This window comes from Neomonachus schauinslandi, chromosome 16 (genome assembly GCF_002201575.2).
Source record: "Neomonachus schauinslandi chromosome 16, ASM220157v2, whole genome shotgun sequence".
Taxonomy (NCBI): domain Eukaryota; kingdom Metazoa; phylum Chordata; class Mammalia; order Carnivora; family Phocidae; genus Neomonachus; species Neomonachus schauinslandi.
Window position 1 is genome coordinate 1,023,160 of NC_058418.1, and position 21,059 is coordinate 1,044,218.

The 21,059-nt window shown below is 45.5% G+C and overlaps 2 protein-coding genes across 2 annotated transcripts in view; both read right to left on the bottom strand.

Moving 5' to 3' along the window:
• Nucleotides 1-4,342: 4,342 nt before the first annotated feature.
• On the bottom strand, nucleotides 4,343-7,451 carry LOC110573658 (aurora kinase C). Its single transcript, XM_021682278.1, has 6 exons — nucleotides 7,276-7,451; nucleotides 6,845-7,036; nucleotides 6,376-6,514; nucleotides 5,494-5,642; nucleotides 4,743-4,917; nucleotides 4,343-4,566 (listed from the first exon to the last, which is right to left on the bottom strand). Exons 1-6 carry the CDS (start codon nucleotides 7,449-7,451, stop codon nucleotides 4,396-4,398), a joined length of 1,002 nt encoding a protein of 333 aa, XP_021537953.1. The 3' UTR covers nucleotides 4,343-4,395.
• A 12,605-nt stretch (nucleotides 7,452-20,056) lies between these two features.
• LOC110573647 (zinc finger protein 211-like) overlaps nucleotides 20,057-21,059 on the bottom strand; it is a 38,432-nt gene continuing 37,429 nt past the window's right edge. Inside the window, exon 4 of the mRNA XM_044911295.1 lies at nucleotides 20,057-20,992. Coding sequence (XP_044767230.1) covers nucleotides 20,702-20,992 — 291 coding nt within the window. The 3' untranslated portion in view covers nucleotides 20,057-20,701. The remainder of the gene's footprint in view (nucleotides 20,993-21,059) is intronic.

A 21,059-nucleotide genomic window follows, 5' to 3' on the forward strand; every position in this document is an offset into this window, starting at 1 on the left:
CTTCACATCCTGGTGAGAGGGACTGTAAGTCCCCAGTTCTCAAGTCATCTTAAGTTTCCACTAATGTTGTCTTTTGACTTAAAAAAGCACTTCATTACGGAGTTTGCCTTGTTAACGTTATTCCCTTCACCATATTCTATGGTTTCCTCAATGTGAAATGTCCAACACATGCAGGACCACATCCCTGCACGTGACCAAACCCACTAATTAAATATAAGTAACTCAGCTACTCCACTCTCCGACAGACAGCCCCACTACTGCAGATCTGTCATTTAAATGCTCCAAGTCACTGGCTCATGGTTTTTCATGTGCACTTGCAGTGCCCACGTCTCTGTGCTTTCTAGCTTTGTCCCCTCTATCAGGGCTCTCAAGTTAGTATTTCAATTAAACACCTGGAAATTCCTAACAAACTAACTGGTTCATACATAGGAACCCTGCAATATTACTCAGTTCTGGTGCTGGATAAACTCACATCACCAGGCACATTTTGGGCAGATAGATAAACACAGAAAAGTCAACTAGGGCCTCCACATTGGCCACCAGGTGATATATGTCTAAATTATGAAAACTCTCTGACATGCACTCACCTAGCATCGTATATGATTGGTTAGGGGTGCAGATACAGGTTTTTTCTGATCGGTCTTATGTTGAAAATGGGGGGAAAATTAGGGAGGATCAGTTATTAATCAAATCCTGGCTATTTGGGGCCGACTCTTAGAGAAGTCACTGTTGAGCTTCCTGGACTGTCACCAGAGCTAGTAATCTGGCTTCCGGCCAAATGGGACAGAGCGGACTGGTTTCCCGGGTTGCTAACCGTAGATAAGGGGTTAGTTTCCTGGGCAGGTAGCTCCAAGTTTCGGGTCAGAGTTCTACTTTTAAACACGGTCTGCCAATTGTCAGATCATCTGTATACTCAGTCTCTCTCTGTATAATCTGTTCTAAGACTGGAGATCAAGAAAGCGACAAGCCTTCTCCACTCGTCTTACACAAACACACCTCAAAGAGAAATCGAGCACCTCCCTCGACTTCCAGCCTGCCCAGGAGCCCTCTCCGCAGCAGAGAGGCAGCGATGCCCAAAACATCGTCCACTCACCTGCGCAGGGTCCATCCACGCCGCCGCCATCATGGGACCCGGTGCTCAGAGCGGGGCCTGGAGAGGCAGCGACACAGGCGAGTCCCGCGGGCTCGGCCGACCGCCACCCCTCCCCTGCTCCGGGAGGGGTGACCTCGCCTGACTTTCGCACTCCCCGGTCACCGGGCGGCTCACGGCTCCTTCAAAGGCGCGGAGGTGAGGGGGGAGCCTTCTTTCAGCTCTTTTTTCCAAGAGCTTCACTGGAGGCGGGTCACAGAACAGCGATCCCCTCCCCGCAGCTGGCGTGGACGGAACCGTCGCACACGAGTGACGCCCTCCACCAGGAGACCGGAAGCCCCGCCCCCACCTGAGAGGACGCCCGGTGCACAGCCTTCTGGGCAACGTAGTTTTTGCTCTACAAACGAGCCGCAGAAGAACGTGTTCCGGAGCGGGTCTTCCTCGTCCTAAAAGACTTATCAGGCCCAGAGCTCGCTGTCAGACCCGCCTCTTCACAGCGAACACAACGCGAGGTGGACCGAGCAGAAAGGGCGAGGCCGTCCCTCTCATGCCGGGTAAGTCGAGGCTCAGGAGGCGGGACTTCCGCCCGGGGTCAGGGCACGGGCCAGGTCCCGTAACCGGATTCTTGGCCCGGCTGGTGACTTCCCCCGTGCGCCTCACCTCCTGGCGATCTTCCTGGAGCGAAGACGGATGCTCGAGCCGTAAGGTGACCGCCGAGACCCGGGCGCGGGAAGCCCGCTGCGACGCGGCGCACGCGCACCACGCGGCCCCTCTTGGGCCTCCTGGGGTCCAGCGCCACGTGCTGCGGGGCCTTGACGCGCGGAGTGGGCCCCGGGAGCCCGAGGGGCGCTGTGCGAGCCCCTGAGGTGGGGAGGCCGCACCTGAGCGAGGCTGGGGGAGGTCGGGACTCCAGTCTGGAGCCTGGGCAGTTTCGGGTGTCTGTTTCACGTGGGCACTTCGACCTGTGTCTGAGCGCCGGCAGAGGGGTCGTGCCGGATACGGAAATTCGGGAATGGTTAGCAGATGCTGCGATCTCAAGTCAACACAGAGTGAGACTAGATGGAGAAAGGAATGGACAGGGGCGAACCCTGAGCCAACCCGGCACTGAGTAGTTGCAGACAAGAAACCAACAAAATCGTGTTAGGAACGCTATTAGGCAAAATCTTACAAGTCACCGTCAGTGACTTATTTTGTTTTCTTCTCATGACTATGAAAGTGAGAGAATAAAATCTCACTTCTAATGAATTGAGAATACATACGGTTATGAAAATGGAAGCAGTATGCAGAAAATGCCAAGAGATTTATTTTATGGAATATTACTCAGCCACGAGAAAGAATGAAATTTTGCCATTTGTAACGACATGGATGGAGCTGGAGTGTATTATCCTAAGCAAAGTAAGTCAGAGAAAGACAAATACCATATGATTTCACTCAGATGTGGAATTTAAGAACCAAAACAAACGATCATGGCGGGGGAGAAAAAGAGGAAAACTAAGAAACACTATTCACTATAGAGAACAAACTGATGGTTGCCAGAGGAGAGGTGGATGGGGGATGGGTTCGGTAGGTGATGGGGATTAAGGAGTGCACTTTTGATGAGCATTGGGTTATGTATGGAAGTGTTGAATCGCTATATTGTACACCTGAAACAAATATTACACTGTATGTTAGCTGGAATTTGAATAAAAACTAAAAAAAATTTAATTTTAAAAAGTGGAGAAAAGCATAGTGACTGAATCAAGGATTAAGATGCAGTTAATTTCCTAGAAGAAGATGCTTTTTATAAAAGGAGGTTGTGGAGAAATGTGGCTTAATTAGCACACAAGGGACAGTGTGATCCACCACTGAGCATAGTAATTTGACCAAATTGGAAAAGACATTCTTCTTTTCACATGGGGTTGACATGGTTAAATTAAATGGTTTGAGGGTAGGATGTACGTGAGATATCAAAGTTAAGATTTTTATATTCTGTGTCATGGGCAGCACAATGTCCGGAATCAATGGTGAGGAAAACCATGTAGCTATTGGGGACTTTGAAATCCCTATTGTAAAGCATGTCTGAGAGTTTTCATAATTTAGACGTATATCATCTAATAGTCAATGTGGAAGCCCTGGTTGTCTTTTCTCTGCTTACCTACCTCCCCCAAAATGTGCCGGGTGATGTGAGTTTATCCAGCACCCAAACTGAGTAATATTGCAGGGTTCCTATGTACAAACCAGTTAGTTTTTAGGAATTTCCAGGTGTTTAATTGAAATATTGATTCGAGAGCACTGATAGGACAAAGCTAGAAAGCACAGAAATATGGGCCCTGGAGGTGCAGATGAAAAACCATGAGCCAATGTCCTGGAGCATTTAAATGATAAATCTGCAATAATGGGGCTGTCCATTGGAGAGTGGAGTAGCTGAGTTACTTATATTTAATTAGTGGATCTGGTCACATGCAGAGATGTGTCTTGCATGTGCTGGAAATTTCACATTGTGGAAGCCATGTAGAATATGGTGGAATAACATTAACTCCATATAAAGTATTTTTAAGTTCGGAGACAGTGGTGAAGGCAATGCCTGTGATGAGCAGAAAACATGTTTAAGCTCCCAACTGTGTCTAGATGTTTATTCTGGTGCAGTCAGCTTATCATGGATGGAGGGAGTAGCTGATACATGCAGCTGTAACAGGATACGGGGAAAAGTTGGAAGAGAGTTCCCTAAATTCCTAAAAGTGGAGGATGAGATTTCAGAAGATGTGATGTTACATTTATTATTAGGGATGACGTATTTGATGCAATCAGAATATGACACACCACGGAGGTGCTAGTGAATTCATTTGAGAATTGAGTGGCATTGATGTGCAGTGAAACATTTTGTCTCAGAGACATGCTGGGTGTCAGTATAAAGAGGGTGGACCTCTGGGTTGATCAGAGTCCTGGTTTGCAAATGGCATACTCCTGAAAACGTGGGGAATAGTAAATTGAGTCTAGAAGAAATGTGATAGGTGGTAGGTTGTACACCACCAGGGTGGTCGTCTGCACAAAGTAGTAACTAGTTTTCAAGGTGAGTAGAGTCACCATCCTTGGGGACCAGGAGGGACATCATCTTGGGACACTCTCATAGGAAAGAGTTTCTACAAGAAATAAAGATTCTACCCAGTCACATAACTACATAGTCAAATAACTATAAAGAACCGGTACAAAATGATTCAGCTTTTATTAATTAGCATCTTGCATCTTAGAAGAAACAAAAGACAGGTAAGATAGTAGAGCCAGGGGAGCTCCCTGGACAAAAACAATAAAACAGGTGCAGACAGGGCTCAAGAAGCCATCTGAAAAGACGGAGGCAACACCCTCTGAGAGTGGGCCCGGACCCAGGGGTGCTCCAGGATCTGGGCCAAGGGCAGCCGCTCCGAAGGCTGGTATCTGAGAAGCTTGGAGATCAAGTCCTGGGCCCCCAAAGGTAATGATGGGGGAAACCTTACATCTACCTGATGAGGCCAGAGAAGAAAAAAAGAGAACATGGTTAATTTCTGTGCTGCGTGCTTTCTCCATTCCTTAAGACCCTTCAAAGCACTGTTCTGGATCTTTTTGGACAACCTTTGTGTGCACCCCAGGCTCTGCAGGCCTGGCTCCCTAGTGAGTGCCCAGAGTGTAGCCATCCTACCTTGAGGATGCGTCTGTAGGTCTCATTATGGGAAGGGCTCTCAAAGGGTGGATTTCCCACCAGCAGCTCATAGCACAGCACTCCAATGCACCACAGATCAACCTTCTCATTGTATGTTCTCCTTTCAATCATTTCTGGGGGCAAGTAGTCCAGAGTCCCACACATTGTCTTTCTCCTAGAGGACAGCAGGGAAGAGAGCACTGTGCAGAAGCCGAGAACAAGGGTAACCCTCCTTTTCTATATTCCAGTGAGATGGGAGACCCTAAAAAGTCCGAGCAGTCCCCTCCTGAGCATGGGAGTTTGGAAACACTAAGTTTTAATAAGGATCAAGGTTTAGGGAAGGCAAATACTGGAACCCACAAATTCCATATTTTGGAATTATTCATAAAGCTATGTGGCTCATGATCGAGGATGTTTTCAGAATATTTTGGGCATCAATAGAGATTTTGAAGAAACTGATGGTGCATCAAGAGGGACCAAGTAAAATTCCTGGAGTTATGGAGCAATGATTCTTACTTACATCATGGAAACTTACTGAGAAAGTTACATGTTAACAGAGATCAAAAGATAAAAGATAAGGTTGAGCCACATTCTTTCAATCTACAAATGCACATTAAATATATGCATATGAAAAAGGCAGTACTCAAATACAAAACCAAGTTTGTATCTGGGTCTTACACATGGAATGAATTAAATTGGATCATTCCTAAGTGGCACCCAGGGCCCATGCCCCCACCACCACTTTACCTACCTCAGAGATGGGGTGTGCACAGACCAGCCAAAGTCTGCAATCTTCACCTCACCCCTGAACCCCAGCAGTAGGTTCTCTGGTTTAATATCCCTGTGAATCACCTTCTTCTCGTGGCAATAGATCAGAGCATCTGCCAATTCCTCCATTATCTGAGTGAGCAAAGAAAAAGCCATCAGGAAATGAAGCACGCCACAATTTCATATGAGATAAAATACTCATGCATTTTACAGTTGTAGTGGAATCTTTTTATTTCCTTTTATTTCCTGTTTACTGACCCTGTTACTTCCTTAATGGCACCACAATTTTTGGTGGGGGAGGGATTCCTCTCCCCATTTTATGTGGTCTTATAGGATGGATGATAAAGTGGACAGAACCTCCGTTTTGCCTTAGAACAGCAAGTAGCTGGACATAGGACCTATGCTGAGCTAAACAGATGATCTCCCACAGGATTTGACGCCTGAAGAAATGATACAAAAGCAGGAGGAAAATTGCAAGATCCCTCATTCTGACAGCAAGCTGACCCAGAGCTTCCACTGGGATAATTGTTGCTCTGATTCCCCATCTGGAGCCCTCTAGAAATCTCTTGCTTCCTATAAGCCAGTTCCACTCACTTATTCAGTGAACTCCTTCACAGGCCTTCAACATGCTTCTCTGCATAAGGTAGTGGAGTTAGATTGTCTTGCTTACACTAATTATTAATATTCTGGGGTAATTAGGGTATCAAACTGAAGTTATGGGCTGTATGTGTCATTATATAAAAGGTATAGAATTCAGAAACAAAAAGAACCTGGACAATAATGACAGCCACAAGCAGTGACCCCCCCCCCCCCACTAGTCCACAATAAACTCATGGGCCTCAGAGCCCCCAGGCCCCCGCCTCACCGTGGCTGTGTGCTTTTCATCTAACGTGTGGCTCTTTTGCAGCTCCTTGTAGAGCTCACCCCTTGGAGCATATTCCAGAATCAGGTACACGCGGCGTGCGTCATGGAAATAGTTGTAGAGACGTAGGATATTGGGGTGTCTGTAGAAGAGACAGAGGAAGGGTCAGACTCATAAGACCCAACTCCTGATGCTGTCACAAGTGCCTGGTCACACAAAGGGCAAATTGTGATGGGACCAGAGTAACAGCAGCCTGACACCGGAGTGTGTGAGAGAACAGGAGCAGGCATCGGGGTTTTGGTGTCTGAAACAGGGACGATTACATGGTGCAAGTGGAATGAACTGCAGAAAAAAATCTTCAAGGTGGCCTATCTGAGGGTAGTTTGCGGGGAATGCTGGGCTCAGACGCCAGAGATGGAAGAGAAAGCAGAAGAGCAAGAAGCCAGTGCCGGGTTCTACAGGCTGTCCTTACTGCAGATGCGCCTGGATTTCAATTTCCCTGCGCAGTTGGTGCTCCAGTCCTTCCTTCTCTATCTGGGACTTGAAGAGGACTTTCAGGGCCACGATGAAATGGCTTTCCTTGAGCCGAGCCAGGTACACATTCCCGAATTTTCCCTTGCCCAGAGGACGCCCGATTTCAAAGTCCTCAATTGTGAGGCGCCGCCTGAGAGGAAAGGAACAAAAGAGCCTCAGTTTGGGAGGTGGGAGGAGGGCAATCGGACTGTGGATGCTCACCTTCCTCTCACTTAACCCCACCTCTGCCCCTTGCCCTTCTAGGGGCACAGCCAGGCTGTCTGGTCATCAGCTCTCAGTCCGCGAGCCAACACGGAACACGCGCCGCTCGCTCCTCCTTTCTCTCCCCACCCCCTTCCCACTGGCCGAGACGGCGCCGGAGACACTCACACGGGCGGGATGCTGAGCTCCACGTGGCCTGCTGCAGCGACCTGAGACAGACAGAGGTCAGCGCTTCCTCCTGTGCACCCTCCACCCCCAGCAGCGGACACCGGCCCTTCGCAACCTCTTCTCCGGCCCCGGCTCCTCTCGCCTTCAGCGGCGGGCCCAGCACCGCCCGACTTCATCACAGCGTTTGGGTGGCTCCCGACGAGAGACGATGGCGACAGGACGGCCTTCCCGGGCCCTTTGGAAATGTCCTGGAAAAGGCGTGGGGTAGGAGATACTGAGGGTGACGCTCCTCGGGTGCCCACCTGGCCCTCGCCGCCTCGGGAAAGCGCCTGCACCGACGCCCCCGGGAGGTTCCCGCGCCGCTCGCAGCCTCGGACGCACGGAGACCTGCGCCGGGGCCTTTATCCTATCGCCGCCCTCATTGGCTGAGCCAGCAGTTCCTGATTGACTCCCATTGGTTGGAACTTCTGAGCGAGCAGGCAGCGTGCCCAATAGAAGAGACAGAAATGGGAGCTTCCGCGCACGCTTAGCCAATGAGATTGCAGGGCGCGGGCACCTGCGGGTCGCTGGGGCGGGGCGGGGCGGGGCGGACGCCAGGAGCTGGGGCTTCGGGAAGGAAGGGAACCTCCGGAAGGGCAGCCGAGAGGGTACGATGCGAACGGGTCTCGCTGGATGAGTACCTGCGGAAATCCAGGAGCGCGCGACTCCGTTAATGAGCTGACGTGGCGCACGTGGGAATGAACCGGCACCGACCGCAGGAAGCCGCCGGGGTGCCCCTGCGAGGTCGGCAACCGCGTGCGCGCGGTCGTGTCCCGTTTGGGCCGCTGCCCGCTCCCCGCGATTTCTGCCTCCTCGCCGAATGTCCTGCAGCCCGCGCACTCCCCACTCCACCCCACAGCCCCGGGGCCTCCCCCAGCCTGGAACTGCAGGCGCGTCCGGCGCGAGGACGCCTCCGTGTGCTTGTTGGACCAGCGGAAAAAATGGCTTCATTTGGAAATAACAGAGAATTACAATGAGGGACGAGGAAGCTACAGCAGAAACCATAGGCTCGTCCCTCAAACATAGGAGAAGGAAATTTGGGAGCAGTTGTGAAGCAAAGGCCACAGGAGAAAAGCAACAGATGAGTAAAAGAGTTTCCCTTCGGTTGAGTTTCAGGGGTAGTCTACTGCTTGTAGGAAAGGCTATGTACATCTTTTCTCCTTGGGGCCTATCATTGATGATTCTTTCCTGTTGAGGATTCTTCTGTTGGGGTCTAGGCAGCATGTGAGAGCTTAGCCCCACCCCCGGCCTCCTGACTCCATTCTAGTGAAATTCCCTTTTATTTTCACAGACCCTTTAATCAGTTTGCATTTGGGGTCTCAAATAGTAAAGTCAATCCACATGTCTATTTGGCAAATACGGAAGTTTCAAAAAGTTTTAAATGGAATTCTTTTAGACAGGTAACGATATAAATTGTTGGAGAAACAGAATTTAAAAAGAAAAAATCTCCTCCCAACCCAGAAAACCTCTCCACAAAGATAGAGAAAAAAGTTTTTTACCAAATAAAGCTTAAACCAGAATTTGATGCCGTATCACAGATAATCGCTAAGAGATGGCAAAGTCAGAAAGATACCCTTTCATATAGCCAAGCAGGTGCTGGCTTTCTCAGTGTCTCCCATTACATTTTTTTTTTTTTTTTTTAAAGGGGGGTGCCTCTTTTTTTTTTTTTTTTTTAAGACTTTTATTTATTTATTTGACAGAGAGAGACAGGGCGAGAGAAGGAACACAAGCACGAGGAGTGGGAGAGGGAGAAGCAGGCCTCCCGCCGAGCAGGGAGCCAGACATGAGGCTGGATCCCAGGACCCTGGGACCATGACCTGAGCCGAAGGCAGACGCTTAACGACTGAGCCACCCAGGCGCCCCTCCCATTACATATTTTCAACATGGACAATAATTAGTCCTCAAGTAAGAAAACATGACAGCACCACTTGTTATGCAATTTATCCTAAATTTACCTAGTAATTGGGCTGCCTACCTGCTGCTACATTGGCTTTCTATAAGGGAAAACAAACTTATTACCTGAGGGTAGAAGGTAGTGTTAACCTTAAAAATAAAAGTTATTTTACCAGCAAAAATGGGTTTATTTGGAAATAGCATAGAATTGCAATTAGAGACATGCAAGCTATGGTAAAACCATAGGCAAATTCAACAAAGAGGAAAGTTATTTTATGGAGGAGGAGAAAGTTGGGATGGTTGTTTTGAGCAGAATCCTTTGGAGAAGAGCAACAGTTCAAGGTGATGACAGTTTCTCATTGGCAGAGTCACAGGGATGGTTGATCTTGTGGGAAATGCAGCGTCCATATTTCCCTGATGGGGGCCTATAATTGACAGTTCTTCCTGAGATTGACTTGGAGTGGTGCTGTGTGAGAGGTCTCCCTTCTTGCCTCCCAGCTCCGTTTTATTTTTATTTATTTAATTTTAAAAAATTTTATTTATTTATATGACAGAGGGAGAGAGACAGTGAGAGAGGGAACACAAGCAGGGGGAGTGGGAGAGGGAGAAGCAGGCTTCCCGCCGAGCAGGTCCTGGGGTCATGACCTGAGCCGAAGGCAGATGCTTAATGACTGAGCCACCCAGGCGCCCCATCCAGCTCTGTTTTAAATGATGTTTCCCTTAATTTCCAGTTTTGCGACTTGGAGCAAGGTGCCCCAAAATTAGGCCTCTACTTTACCACAGAAATTGGGAGATAGGGATGCTATCTCCCTTGATGTTTGCATTTCAGAGATAGCTCCTAGGTCTTTTGAGAAAGACATTCCTGGGGTGGGAGAGCACGGGGTGCCTGAGAAAAAGCAAGAAGGCTAGTGTGTCTAGAGCTGCAACTGCAGGGGTTCAAGTGGGAGGAGAGGAGTTAGATAAATGGAGACATTGTATAGAACCTTGTCAGCCTTTGTAAGGAGGTTGTAATATGCCCCAGAATGTGTTCTAAAATGTACCGGTTATTTGTTTAATCAGATATCGTAAGGCAGCAGACCTGGAAGTGATTGTCATGAAGGAAGTTTATGCTCACAGATCCCCACAAATAAGAGTCAGGGAATGCTACCGATGGGAGATTCTGCATTGTATGAATGGAAATCTTGGTTCTTGGATTCCCCATGAAAGATTTACGTGGGGATCCACTCTCAGATAGACAGCCAGAAGGAAGGTAGCACGCACAAAGCAGTTATTAAGGACAGGACACTGTCAAGGTGGGAGATCAGGCAGGCCCAGAGGTGACAACTGCCCTGAGGCTACAGAGATCCATGGAGGGGGTGGACTCTAATGGTGGCTACTTCCAATCATTTGGGGGACTCCTCCCACTTGGTTGGGAGGGGATTTTTGACCTTACTGGTTTGTACCAGAACCCTCTTGGCAACCTTCGCCCATGGGGGAAGGGACAAAACCGCAGTGAAAATTTACTGTACGGATGCAGAGGTGGAAGAGGAGAGCACAGGTTCTGCACCTGTGGCTCTTGGTCTGTCAGCCCTGGGGTGTTGGAAGCCAGTCAGTAGGTGTGACCCCAGGCTTCTAACGTGTAACCTATTTATCACCACCCTTATCTCCAGCTCAAGTCTAACTGTCTTATTCTATCAGGCATACCATACAAGGCAGTATGGGGAGGCAGCAGCTATGATGGAGAAAACATGGCCCAGCACATTTATTGTGTATTTTGCAGGAAAGGCAAGGCAAGACAGGTAAACAGTTTAGGATTGACTTGTTTGAATACAATGTAGGGACTTTGGAGCAAACGGATCACTTCCTGTCTGGTACCTGGCCCTGGAGTTTTAGGGTAGAGGAATGCTGCCTCCTGGAGTTTAGGAGCCAGAGAGAGGTGGTTAGTTTGCATATGAAAAGTGAGGTCCTGAAAGAGTTGTCAACCTAGTCCAGGGAGGGGCAGTGTCTCCCCAGTCAGCAAGGCCCTAGATGCCAGACCACAGAAAACTGAAAATATATAGTTAGTACACTGTGATATAGACAACTATCCTGGAGGGTTTTGAGCTGAATGGTAATGTAATCTGATTCGTGAATTAAAAGATCAGTCTAGGTATTGTGTGGAAATTAAACTATAGGAGGGGCAAGAAAAGGGAAGATCTGTTAGGCTGTTTTCCAGATGGGTGAGGATGAGGATTTAAATTAAGGTAGTGACAGGGGAGGTGGTTTATCACAAAGTACAAACAGTTGATCAGAAGGGACAAGTTATCGAATTAGTAGAGAAATACGGATATGAATATAACGGTTTCACAGTATGGATTGTTGTTATTTTAACCTACCCATACCCCACACTGCCTCCTTCATATGGTAGGCAGATTTCTGACGATACTGAAGTGCACCTTCCCAGAAATGCTTTCCTACATAGAGATGCTCAGGCAGGTATCACTGTTCTGCTGTCACAGAGCCTAAGCCAAGGGCCAGCACGGTGGACTGTGCAGGAAAGTGCTCATTGAACAGGCTTTGGCTGCTCAACCGCTACGCATCCCAAAGGACTGGCCCCTGACCAGCTCCAGGAAGACAACCTGAGTCCTCGAACATCTGGCCTGGTAAGAGTGACTTTAGGCCTGTATCTGCAGGCCCCGCTGCATCAGTCTGACCAGGTAATTTATGCTAACAGTGTGACTCACAGAGAATGGTGGGTTTTGTATGCCTGAGGCTCTGAGCCACACCGTACGTTTGCCTTCTGCGATCCCACCGAGTATCTACGGTCAGTCACGAAGGTACTACATGCCTCAGCAAGAAACCCTGGACACCGAAGCTTGGGTGACTTTCCCTCATTGGCGATACTTGAACATATTGTCACACATCTTTGCCAAGAGAGTTAAGCAAGCCCCTGTGTGACTGCACTGGGAGGGAACACCTGGAAGCTTGGCTCAGTTTCCCCTGGACTTTTTACCGTGTGCCTTTTCCCTTTGGTGACCTTGACCTGTGTCCTTGAGCTGTCACAGACGGAGTATAACGGCAGTTATCTGAGTCGAGCGAATCCTCCTAGCAACCCATCAAGCAGGAAGGTGGTTTTGGGGAGCAAAGAACCATATGTATACACGGTTATGATCTAGATGGTGTGCTGGTAAAGGTTCCCTGAGGACGTGCCATTTGAGATGAGATGGGAGGGCTGAGCATGCACTAACTAGGCAGTGTGGGGAGGCAAGAGGCCATAGCAGGTGGGAAAGTGAAGGAAAGGGAAACAGCAAATGAAAAAAGAGACCAGAGTTGTGCAAGAGAAAAGGAAGTAAATTAGGCACATCCCACACCAGGTAAGGCCCCATGGATGGGCCATGTTAAGGATTTGGTTTTTATCCCAATAGTGAAGGGAAGTCATGAAACGTTTTAGGGAAAGGGGGTGGGGGTGAACCCACCATGACCAAATAGGAGCCATATCTCTGGCTTCAGTGTGGAGAATCGACTGGAGGATAAAAGCAGAAGGTACAGCAGAAGCTGAGGTGTCAGATGATGTTTGGAGGGACCAGGGAGGGGGCAGTGGATTGCACAGCAGCAAGGTCCCACATGGGAAAACTTCACAATGACAACATCTGCTTGACACAGAAATAGAAGAATAAGCAGGGACTTAAAAAAAGAAAGTCATCCAGCAACTAAGAACAAGTCCAGGAAGTATAACCAGGCAGTCTGACTAGAGGGCCCATGCTCTTGACACTCCAGTGCTCTAAGGAAGGCAAAACCCAGTTGCCCATTTACAATTTAGCTCAGACCATTCACTTGTGAGACGTGTAACCTACCTGTGAGCAAGCCGATTACAGGTCGTTAACCTTCCAAACTCAAGGATGACATCACTGAGCATTTCAGAGGCCTCCCCGCATCGCACAACTGAGACAGGAAAGGCCATCTGTGGGCCAAGTGTGAGAAGAGAGGGAGCTGCGTATACTCCCAGAGGCCAGATTCCCACAGGCCTCCAGCATCAGGTCTCTGTAGAGAGCCCTCCCAGCTGGAGCCCAATGCTCCCACTCCCTCCCAGTCACTCCCTCTGACAGATCCGTCAAGCTGATGAAGCCTACAACACACTAATCCCAAGTTAGGTGCACTGAATGATGCACATATTTGGTTTTCTGTTTGTTAAAGCCAGAGGCTAAGAGTATGAACAGCAGGAACAAAGAGATGAGAAATTGCTGACGTGTAGTATAGAAAACACATCAATCTGGCCTTGACACTTTATAGACAAAGGTATTAACAGGGATATTTGCAAGTCAGACCACTTGAAGCCACACACACACACACACACACACACACACACGCGCGCGTAATACACATATATCTATCCGGTGTATATATACGTATGTGTGTATATAGAGAGTCCTAAGTGACATGTACACGCACACAATCAGTATTTGGAAGAAGTCCTTTCTCACCAGATTTCCCTGTACCTTGTTATTACTAAATTAAATCCTGGCTAGTTTCTAAGTTCTACTGTGGCTTAGGGGTTTTTGGGTTAGTGGTTATGCTCATAGAAGCCTCCAAAGTTATGACTCTTAATTGTTGCTGTAGGAGCTGTATTTGCTTTATGTTACGGGAATTTAATCAGCCTTTTAGTACCATTTCAGTCTGTATAAGGAAATAACACAGCAGGCTGGAGAACTCCTATCCTTTGAACTTGCAAGGTTTGCCCTTGGCTGGGGTTTGAGACCTTAGATGTCAGCAGGGTTTGCCCACACCTGGACATGAGTGTCTCAGTGTGCCCAAGTTTCTGGTATAAACAGTGGGGCTTACATTGAACGCCTACTATCCTTCTGGAAACCTAGAACTTGGTGCGTGCTAGGAGAGTCCCACCCCCCTCCAAAAAACCCTGGGTACCGAGAGTTTCTAGGGAGCTTCCCTAGTAGACTTTTTCAATCATTGTCGTAACTCCTTGATGGAGCTCAAATTAAGCATGTCCTGCTTGACTTCCCTGACACAGGACTCTCCAAGCTTGTCTCTGATGTCTGGCCTTCTTCAGTCCTTGTACCTCTTCCCTTGGCTGAGTTCGCTTTCTATCCTTTTGCTATAATAAATCATAGCCAGTGAGTATGACAAAATGTGGAGTCCTGTGAGTCTTCCTAGTAAATCACTGAAACTGGGGATGATCTTGATGATTCCTGACATAATCATTGTGACTTCTAAACTTTTACCGATCTGGCCATACAAGCTTGTGCGGATTCTCTTCGAGGTCAACATGTCATATACTGTGCCAACCATGTAAACAGCTTTGTGTGAACACTCTGTGAGGGACCCAAACATTACAATAAAAAACACCCTGCTGTGAGTGGCCATTCACTAAGACACACATATACTGAGTCTAGTCTAAGGGGAGAAAAAGTTAAAATGAACATAATGGGACAATGGCTGGAAGTGGGGATGATGAAAAATGGCTGCAAAGTGTCTGACCTGGGCAACAAGGCAGAAGACAGCGACATTCGCTGGGATTTTGGGCACCTCAAACACAACGCCAAAATCCAAATGCATGCCTTAGCCCATCTCTACCTCCCAGCCACCTCACCCCTTGTCTGTACTTTCTGCAGTTGCAACAGATCATGCAGCCGTTAGAGTGAGCTTGGTTTATCCCAGCCTAAAGGGATGGTCAAGATGTACTGTCAAATGAGAAAAGTAACTTGCAGACAAATGATGGTGATTTGTTCTGAAGGGCCCCACAGACCTGCCCTATGGAAGGCAGTAAAGTGGTAAGGGCATGGATTGCACAGCCTGCCTACCTGACCTCCAATCCCAAATCCCATACTTCCTAATCAATTATGAAACCTTGGACAGATGCTTTGTGCCTTATTTTTCTGATCTGTAAAACAGGGATAACATCACCTACCACAGGCATGTTGCAAAGGTTAAGAGTTGATGTGTGTAAAACATTCAGAACAATGACTGAAACATGGTAACATACCATGTCTGCTTGCTCTCATTATTACTGTGGGTGCATCCTCATGGTGATGGCCATGAGCACATGACACATGCAGACAGGCTCAGTATGTATGAATACTGATAAGGTGTGGAAGGATGGCCAGAGAGAAACATTCAACCTGGAGACGAGAATTTGGGGAACTCTGTACATCACTGAGCGTAAAATACCTTGAGGGGGGAATTAACTCACTCATGGAACACCTCACAAGTGAGAAAGCAAGGGCAACATTCTGAGAAGCACCACTGTTTAACAGATGGAAGAAGACACCCATCCTCTGAAGGAGCAGGGCATGAACTCAGAGAAACCAGGAAAGGACCTTCAAGTCAAAGAGGTGGGCAGCAGTGAAAAGGTCCAACAACAGACCTGGGGGGGCGCTGGAGAAGGGTGGGAGGACAAGAAGGGACTTTGTGAGACTTGCCGGTCAGGTGCCAGTGGTGGAGACCACCGTTTAGTTGTCAGTGGGGTGAAGGGTCATGAGGGGGCGGGGCCAGACCGTGGACAGAACAGGTACACAGGGTGTGTCTACGAGAGAAACGAGAAGGGCACAGCTCACTGGGCATGTGGGGCAGAAAGTGCCTGGGGGCGAGACTAGAGACCTGAACACACGTATAGATTAAGAGGATAGAAGGGGATTAAGAGGGCCAAGTTGAAGACCAAGCAGGGAGGGTATACAGGAAAGAGGTCCTAGACAAATCGGGGCTTGGGGGTATGTGTCCAGCCACGAAGAGGAAGAGTGATCCTTGAAGAGGAGGGACCCCTTCTCCTCTGGGGCCATAACAAGGCTTAGAGAGCCGGGGAACTTTACACACCAATCTCCCCTGAAGACTAGAACCCTGAATAATCTGCAGATCACCTTCAGTTTTAAGACCCATTTTTAGAAATATATGTGGACCAAAGAACTTCCATTTCTCCAGATACTTTAGGATTTCTATTCCAGCATCAAGATAAACCACCAGAGAATCCTGACTTTGGACTACATAGTTTTGCCTGTTTTATAAGAGTCCTTCTTTGGTATTATAACCTAGGCAAGGAAATAGAAAATGTAAAAAAGAAACAAGGAGAAATTAAAAAAAAAAAGAAGCCAAAATGAAAACTCAGTGAATAAGCTCAGCAGGAGAGGAAATGAGAGAAAAGAGAATCAGTGATCACAAAGAAAGATCAATGGAGGGGTGCATGGGTGGCCCAGGTCATGATTCCGGGGTCCTGGGATCAAGGCCCACTTTGGGCTCCCTGCTCAATGGGGAGCCTGCCTCTCCCTCTCCTGCTCCCCCTGCTTGTGCTCTCTAATAAATAAATAAAATCTTAAAAAAAAAAAAAAAGATCAATGGAAATTAATCAATCTGAGTAACAGAGAGAAAACAGACTGGATAAACAAAAAATCTGAGAACTCATTTAATTCGAGTCCCTGAAAGAAAAGAAAGAGTAGTAGGGCTGAAAAGCTATTTGAAGACATAATTATTGAAAATCCCCCAAATGTGGCAAAGGACCTGTATCTTCAGATTTAAACAGGTGAACAAACTTAAACAGGAGAACTCCAAAAATTCGATGCCAGGACACATCGTAATCAAACTGATGAATTCTATAGACAAAAACACTTTAAAAGCACTTGACAGAAAGGTTGCAGCACAGGCAGGGGAACAATGGTTGAATGGCAGTAGGTTTTTCATCTGAAACCACGGAGAAGACAGGGAAGTAACATGTTGTTCTTGTACTAAAAGAACTGTAAACCCCAAGTCTTTTCTCCCACAAAAACATCTGTCAGGAATGAAAGGGACATAGAAAATCTTTTAGATGAAGGAAAACAAAGTCCTTTGTCAACAGCAGACCCACCCCAGGAGAAAGGCTACAGTAAATTTGCCAAACAGAAGGGAAGTGTTAACAGAAGGCCTAGGACTTCAAGAAGGGAGAAAGGGAGGAGGGAGGGAGCAGGGAGAAAGAACAATGCAATGGGTAACAGAGGTAAACAGCATACTTTTTGTGCATTTTGTAAAAAATGTTTTCACAGCCCAGGCACAAATTATAACATCCAAATCGGTGCTCAGTGTATAAAGAGAAAATACTTAGAATAATTATATTTAAAACGGAAAATGTAAAGGAACCTAATGGAATTAAGGTTTCTATACATCAAAGTGCTAAAATGCTGATAATACTAGACTGTAATAACTTATGTATGTATAATACCTAGATACAGAAATTAAGACAACATGCAAAAATATTATAGATATACTAAATGGAATTCTAAGAAATGTTGAAGTAACCCACAGGAGGGAAAAACAACAAAAAAACAACACAAAACAGAAAAGCAAAATAACAAAAACAACCAGAAAACAAGATGAACGATATAAAGGGAACACAAACAAAAAACAAATTAAAAAACAGTACACTTAAGCCCTAACATACCAATAATTATTTTCAATCTAAGTGATGTAAATCTACCACCAAAAAGTTAAGACCCAACTATATGCTGTTACAAGAAACTTACTTCAAATGTAATGATACAGATAAAGTTGAAAATAAAATTATGGAAAAATATAAACCATGCAAACATTAATCAAAATGTGCAGTAGGGGGGGGCGCCTGGGTGGCTCAGTCGGTTATTAAGTGTCTGCCTTCAGCTCAGGTCATGATCCCAGAGTCCAAGATCGAGTCCCACGTCAGGCTCCCTGTTCAGCAGGGAGTCTGCTTCTCCCTCTGCCCTTCACCCGGCTTGTGCCTTCTCTCAAATAAATAAAATCTTAAAAAAAAAAAAAATGCAGTAGGGACTATATTAATAGCACTCAAAGTATGCTTCAAAGGCAAGAAAATGAACAGGGACAAAAAGGGACATCACATAATGAAAGGGTCAACACACCAAGATAACATACCAATACTAAATGGGAATGCACCAAACAACAGAACTTTAAAATACCTGAAACAGAAAATGATAATCTATTTTTTTTTTAAGATTTTATTTATTTATTTATTTGAGAGAGCAAGAGAGCACACAAATAGAGTGGCAGGCACAGGGAAGAGGGAGAGGGACAAGCAGGCTTCCCTGCTAAGCAGAGAGCCCGATGTGGGGCTCCATCCCAGGACCCTGGGATCATGACCTGAGCTGAAGACAGATGCTTAACCAACTGAGCCACCAAGGCACCCCAGAAAATGACAGAATTTAAAAGATGAACAGACTGTTATACTTCAGGACAGTTCTACATCAGGACTTCATCATCTCTCTCTCTGGAATTGACAGAAATACTAAACAGAAAGTCAGTAAGGATACAGAAAATTTGAATACTACTACCAACCAAGAGGACTGTGCAGACATTTATAGAAACTCCACCCAATGACAGCAGAACAACATTCTTTTCAGGAGGCCTTTTAGAACATTCAATAAAACAGACTGTATCTTGGGTCATAAACACTTCAACAAATTTAAACAGACCAAACTAGAAATCAGTAACAAAAGATAACAAAAGTACTCCAAACACTAGAAAACTAAATCATAATCCATGAACCCATTAAAGTCTCTATAAAGAAATTGAGAAACATTAGAGCTGAATAAACTGTAATGAGAACTTACGGAATGAGGCTGTCACAATGCTGTGAGAAAACTTTATAGTACTAAATGCTTACATTAGAAAAGAAAAAAGAGCAAAATACAACCAAAGTAGAAGATATAAAGATCAGAACGGAAATTAGTGAAATTATGAATAGAGAAAAATCAATGAAATAAAGTACTGATTTCCCAATATGATCAGAATTGATAAATGCCTAAGAAGATGGACAAAGACAGAAAGAGAGTGGACATATTTCCCAAATCAGGAATCAAATGGGACAGAAGTACAGATTCTGCTCCCATTAAAATAGTAACAAGGAAATAAACAAGTCTATAAACTAATTAGAAAATTTAGATGAAATGGAACAATTCCTCTAAAAGGACAAACTTCAAACTATCCAATATATCCAACATCAAAATTATTCTGAATTCAAGAAATTAGAGGAAAACCTCAACAAAATACAATCAAATGGAATGTTTTAATATATATTATATATATATAAAAAATTCATGCTCTGCAACCAAATGGGATTTATTCCAAGGATGCCAGGCTGGTTCAATATTCAAAACCAGTCAATGTAATACATTATATCAACAGGCTATGGAAAAAAAATCAGATGATAACATCAACTGATGGAGGCAAAGCATTTGAAAAACTCTAACACTCATTCATAACAAAAAAAACCTCAGCAAGTTAAGAATAGATGGAAATTTTCTAAACTTGATAAGAAAACTTAAAAAACAAAACAAAAAACCTTCAACTAAAATCACACTTGATGAAAACCTGAACATTTTCCTCCTAATATGAGGAATCAGTCAAGGGCATCCTTTCTTACTACTATTCAACATCAAGTTGGAAGTCTAACTAGTGCAGTGAGATAAAGTAACAGATACACAGATGGGAAAGAAGAAAAAAAACTCTATATGCAGCAGACATGTCTTTGCAGAAAAGCCTGAGGATTCTACCCAAAGAAATGTCTACAAATAATGTGAGTTCACCATGGTTGCAGGATACCAAAATATCACTCCAAAAACAATTATCTTTCTGCATACTACTAAAGATCATATGGAAAAATGAAACTGTAAAAATCAATGCCATTTATGATCATTCCAAAAAAACCCCCAAAAAACCCTAGATACAACTCTTAACAAAAATGTACAGAACCTGTTAGGTTGAAAATTATAAAACAGTAGTGAAATATCAAGAATTACTTAAATAACTGACTTGGTGACTTGGCATACCATGTACGGTGTTCATGATGCTGCTTTTCAACAAACAGATCTACAGATTTCAACCAATTCCTATAAAAATGCAAGCAAGATTTCTTTGCATCCTAAGATTTAAATGTCAAAAGAATTAGGAAAGCTAAATCAATTTAAATAAGAATACAGAGGAATCACTTTACCCAATTTTGAGGTTTACCATATAGCTACAGAAATTAAGTAAATAGACCAGATCAAGAACAAGTCTGAAAAAGTCTGTTTGGTGTTTAAAACCAAATAAAGAACAGTTTTCTAAAAATGTAAGCTTTAGAGTCTTAACTGGTACAATAAAATGTGTTCTTATGTGTATATTTATCACTTTAATAACCTGTCCTCAACTGTCTAACCCTCCTGACATTGGACAGCAATGAATATATACATGACACATACAGGGTCAAGGCCCACTGCCTCTGAAACATCTCCCTGGCCCCAAGTAAACTAAGGAATCCATGACAAAGTGCTGTAAGCTGGACAGAGAAGTCTCAAAAGTTTTTCATTTCATTTGCTCTTCTACATCCCCACCTTCTTTTTATAAAAATTCCTGAGATAACATTGCAGTGTAAACTAAGGAGAAACATGTAGCTGAGTTCTACTTCGTGCACAGTAAACACTGCTCTCCCCCTCACGGATGAATTCTCAGATGCAGAATAAGGCTCTGGGCTCAGTCAATCTCTAAAATGCATCTCTACGTGACTACTGATGGTCTGGGATGGAAGATTTTCTCACAGCGTAGATACTTGGGGGGTTTCTCTTTGGTGTGTCCGATCAGATGCCACGGTAGATGTTTTATCTGGCAAAAGGTTTTCCTCAGTGGTTACATTCAAGAAGTCTTTCCCCAAAAGGAGTTCTCGGAGGGTGACTGAGGACTGCCCACTCGGGAAGGGTCTTCCCACTTCTGTTACACTGACAGGGTTTCTCCCAGTATGAATCCTCTGATGCTGAGTGAGGGATGAGCTGCGACTGAAGGCTTTTCCACACTCACTACACTTATAGGGCTTCTCTCCAGTGTGGATAATAGCATGTCGAATGAGGTTTGTGCTCCAGCAAAAGGATTTCCCACACTCCATGCATTCATAGGGC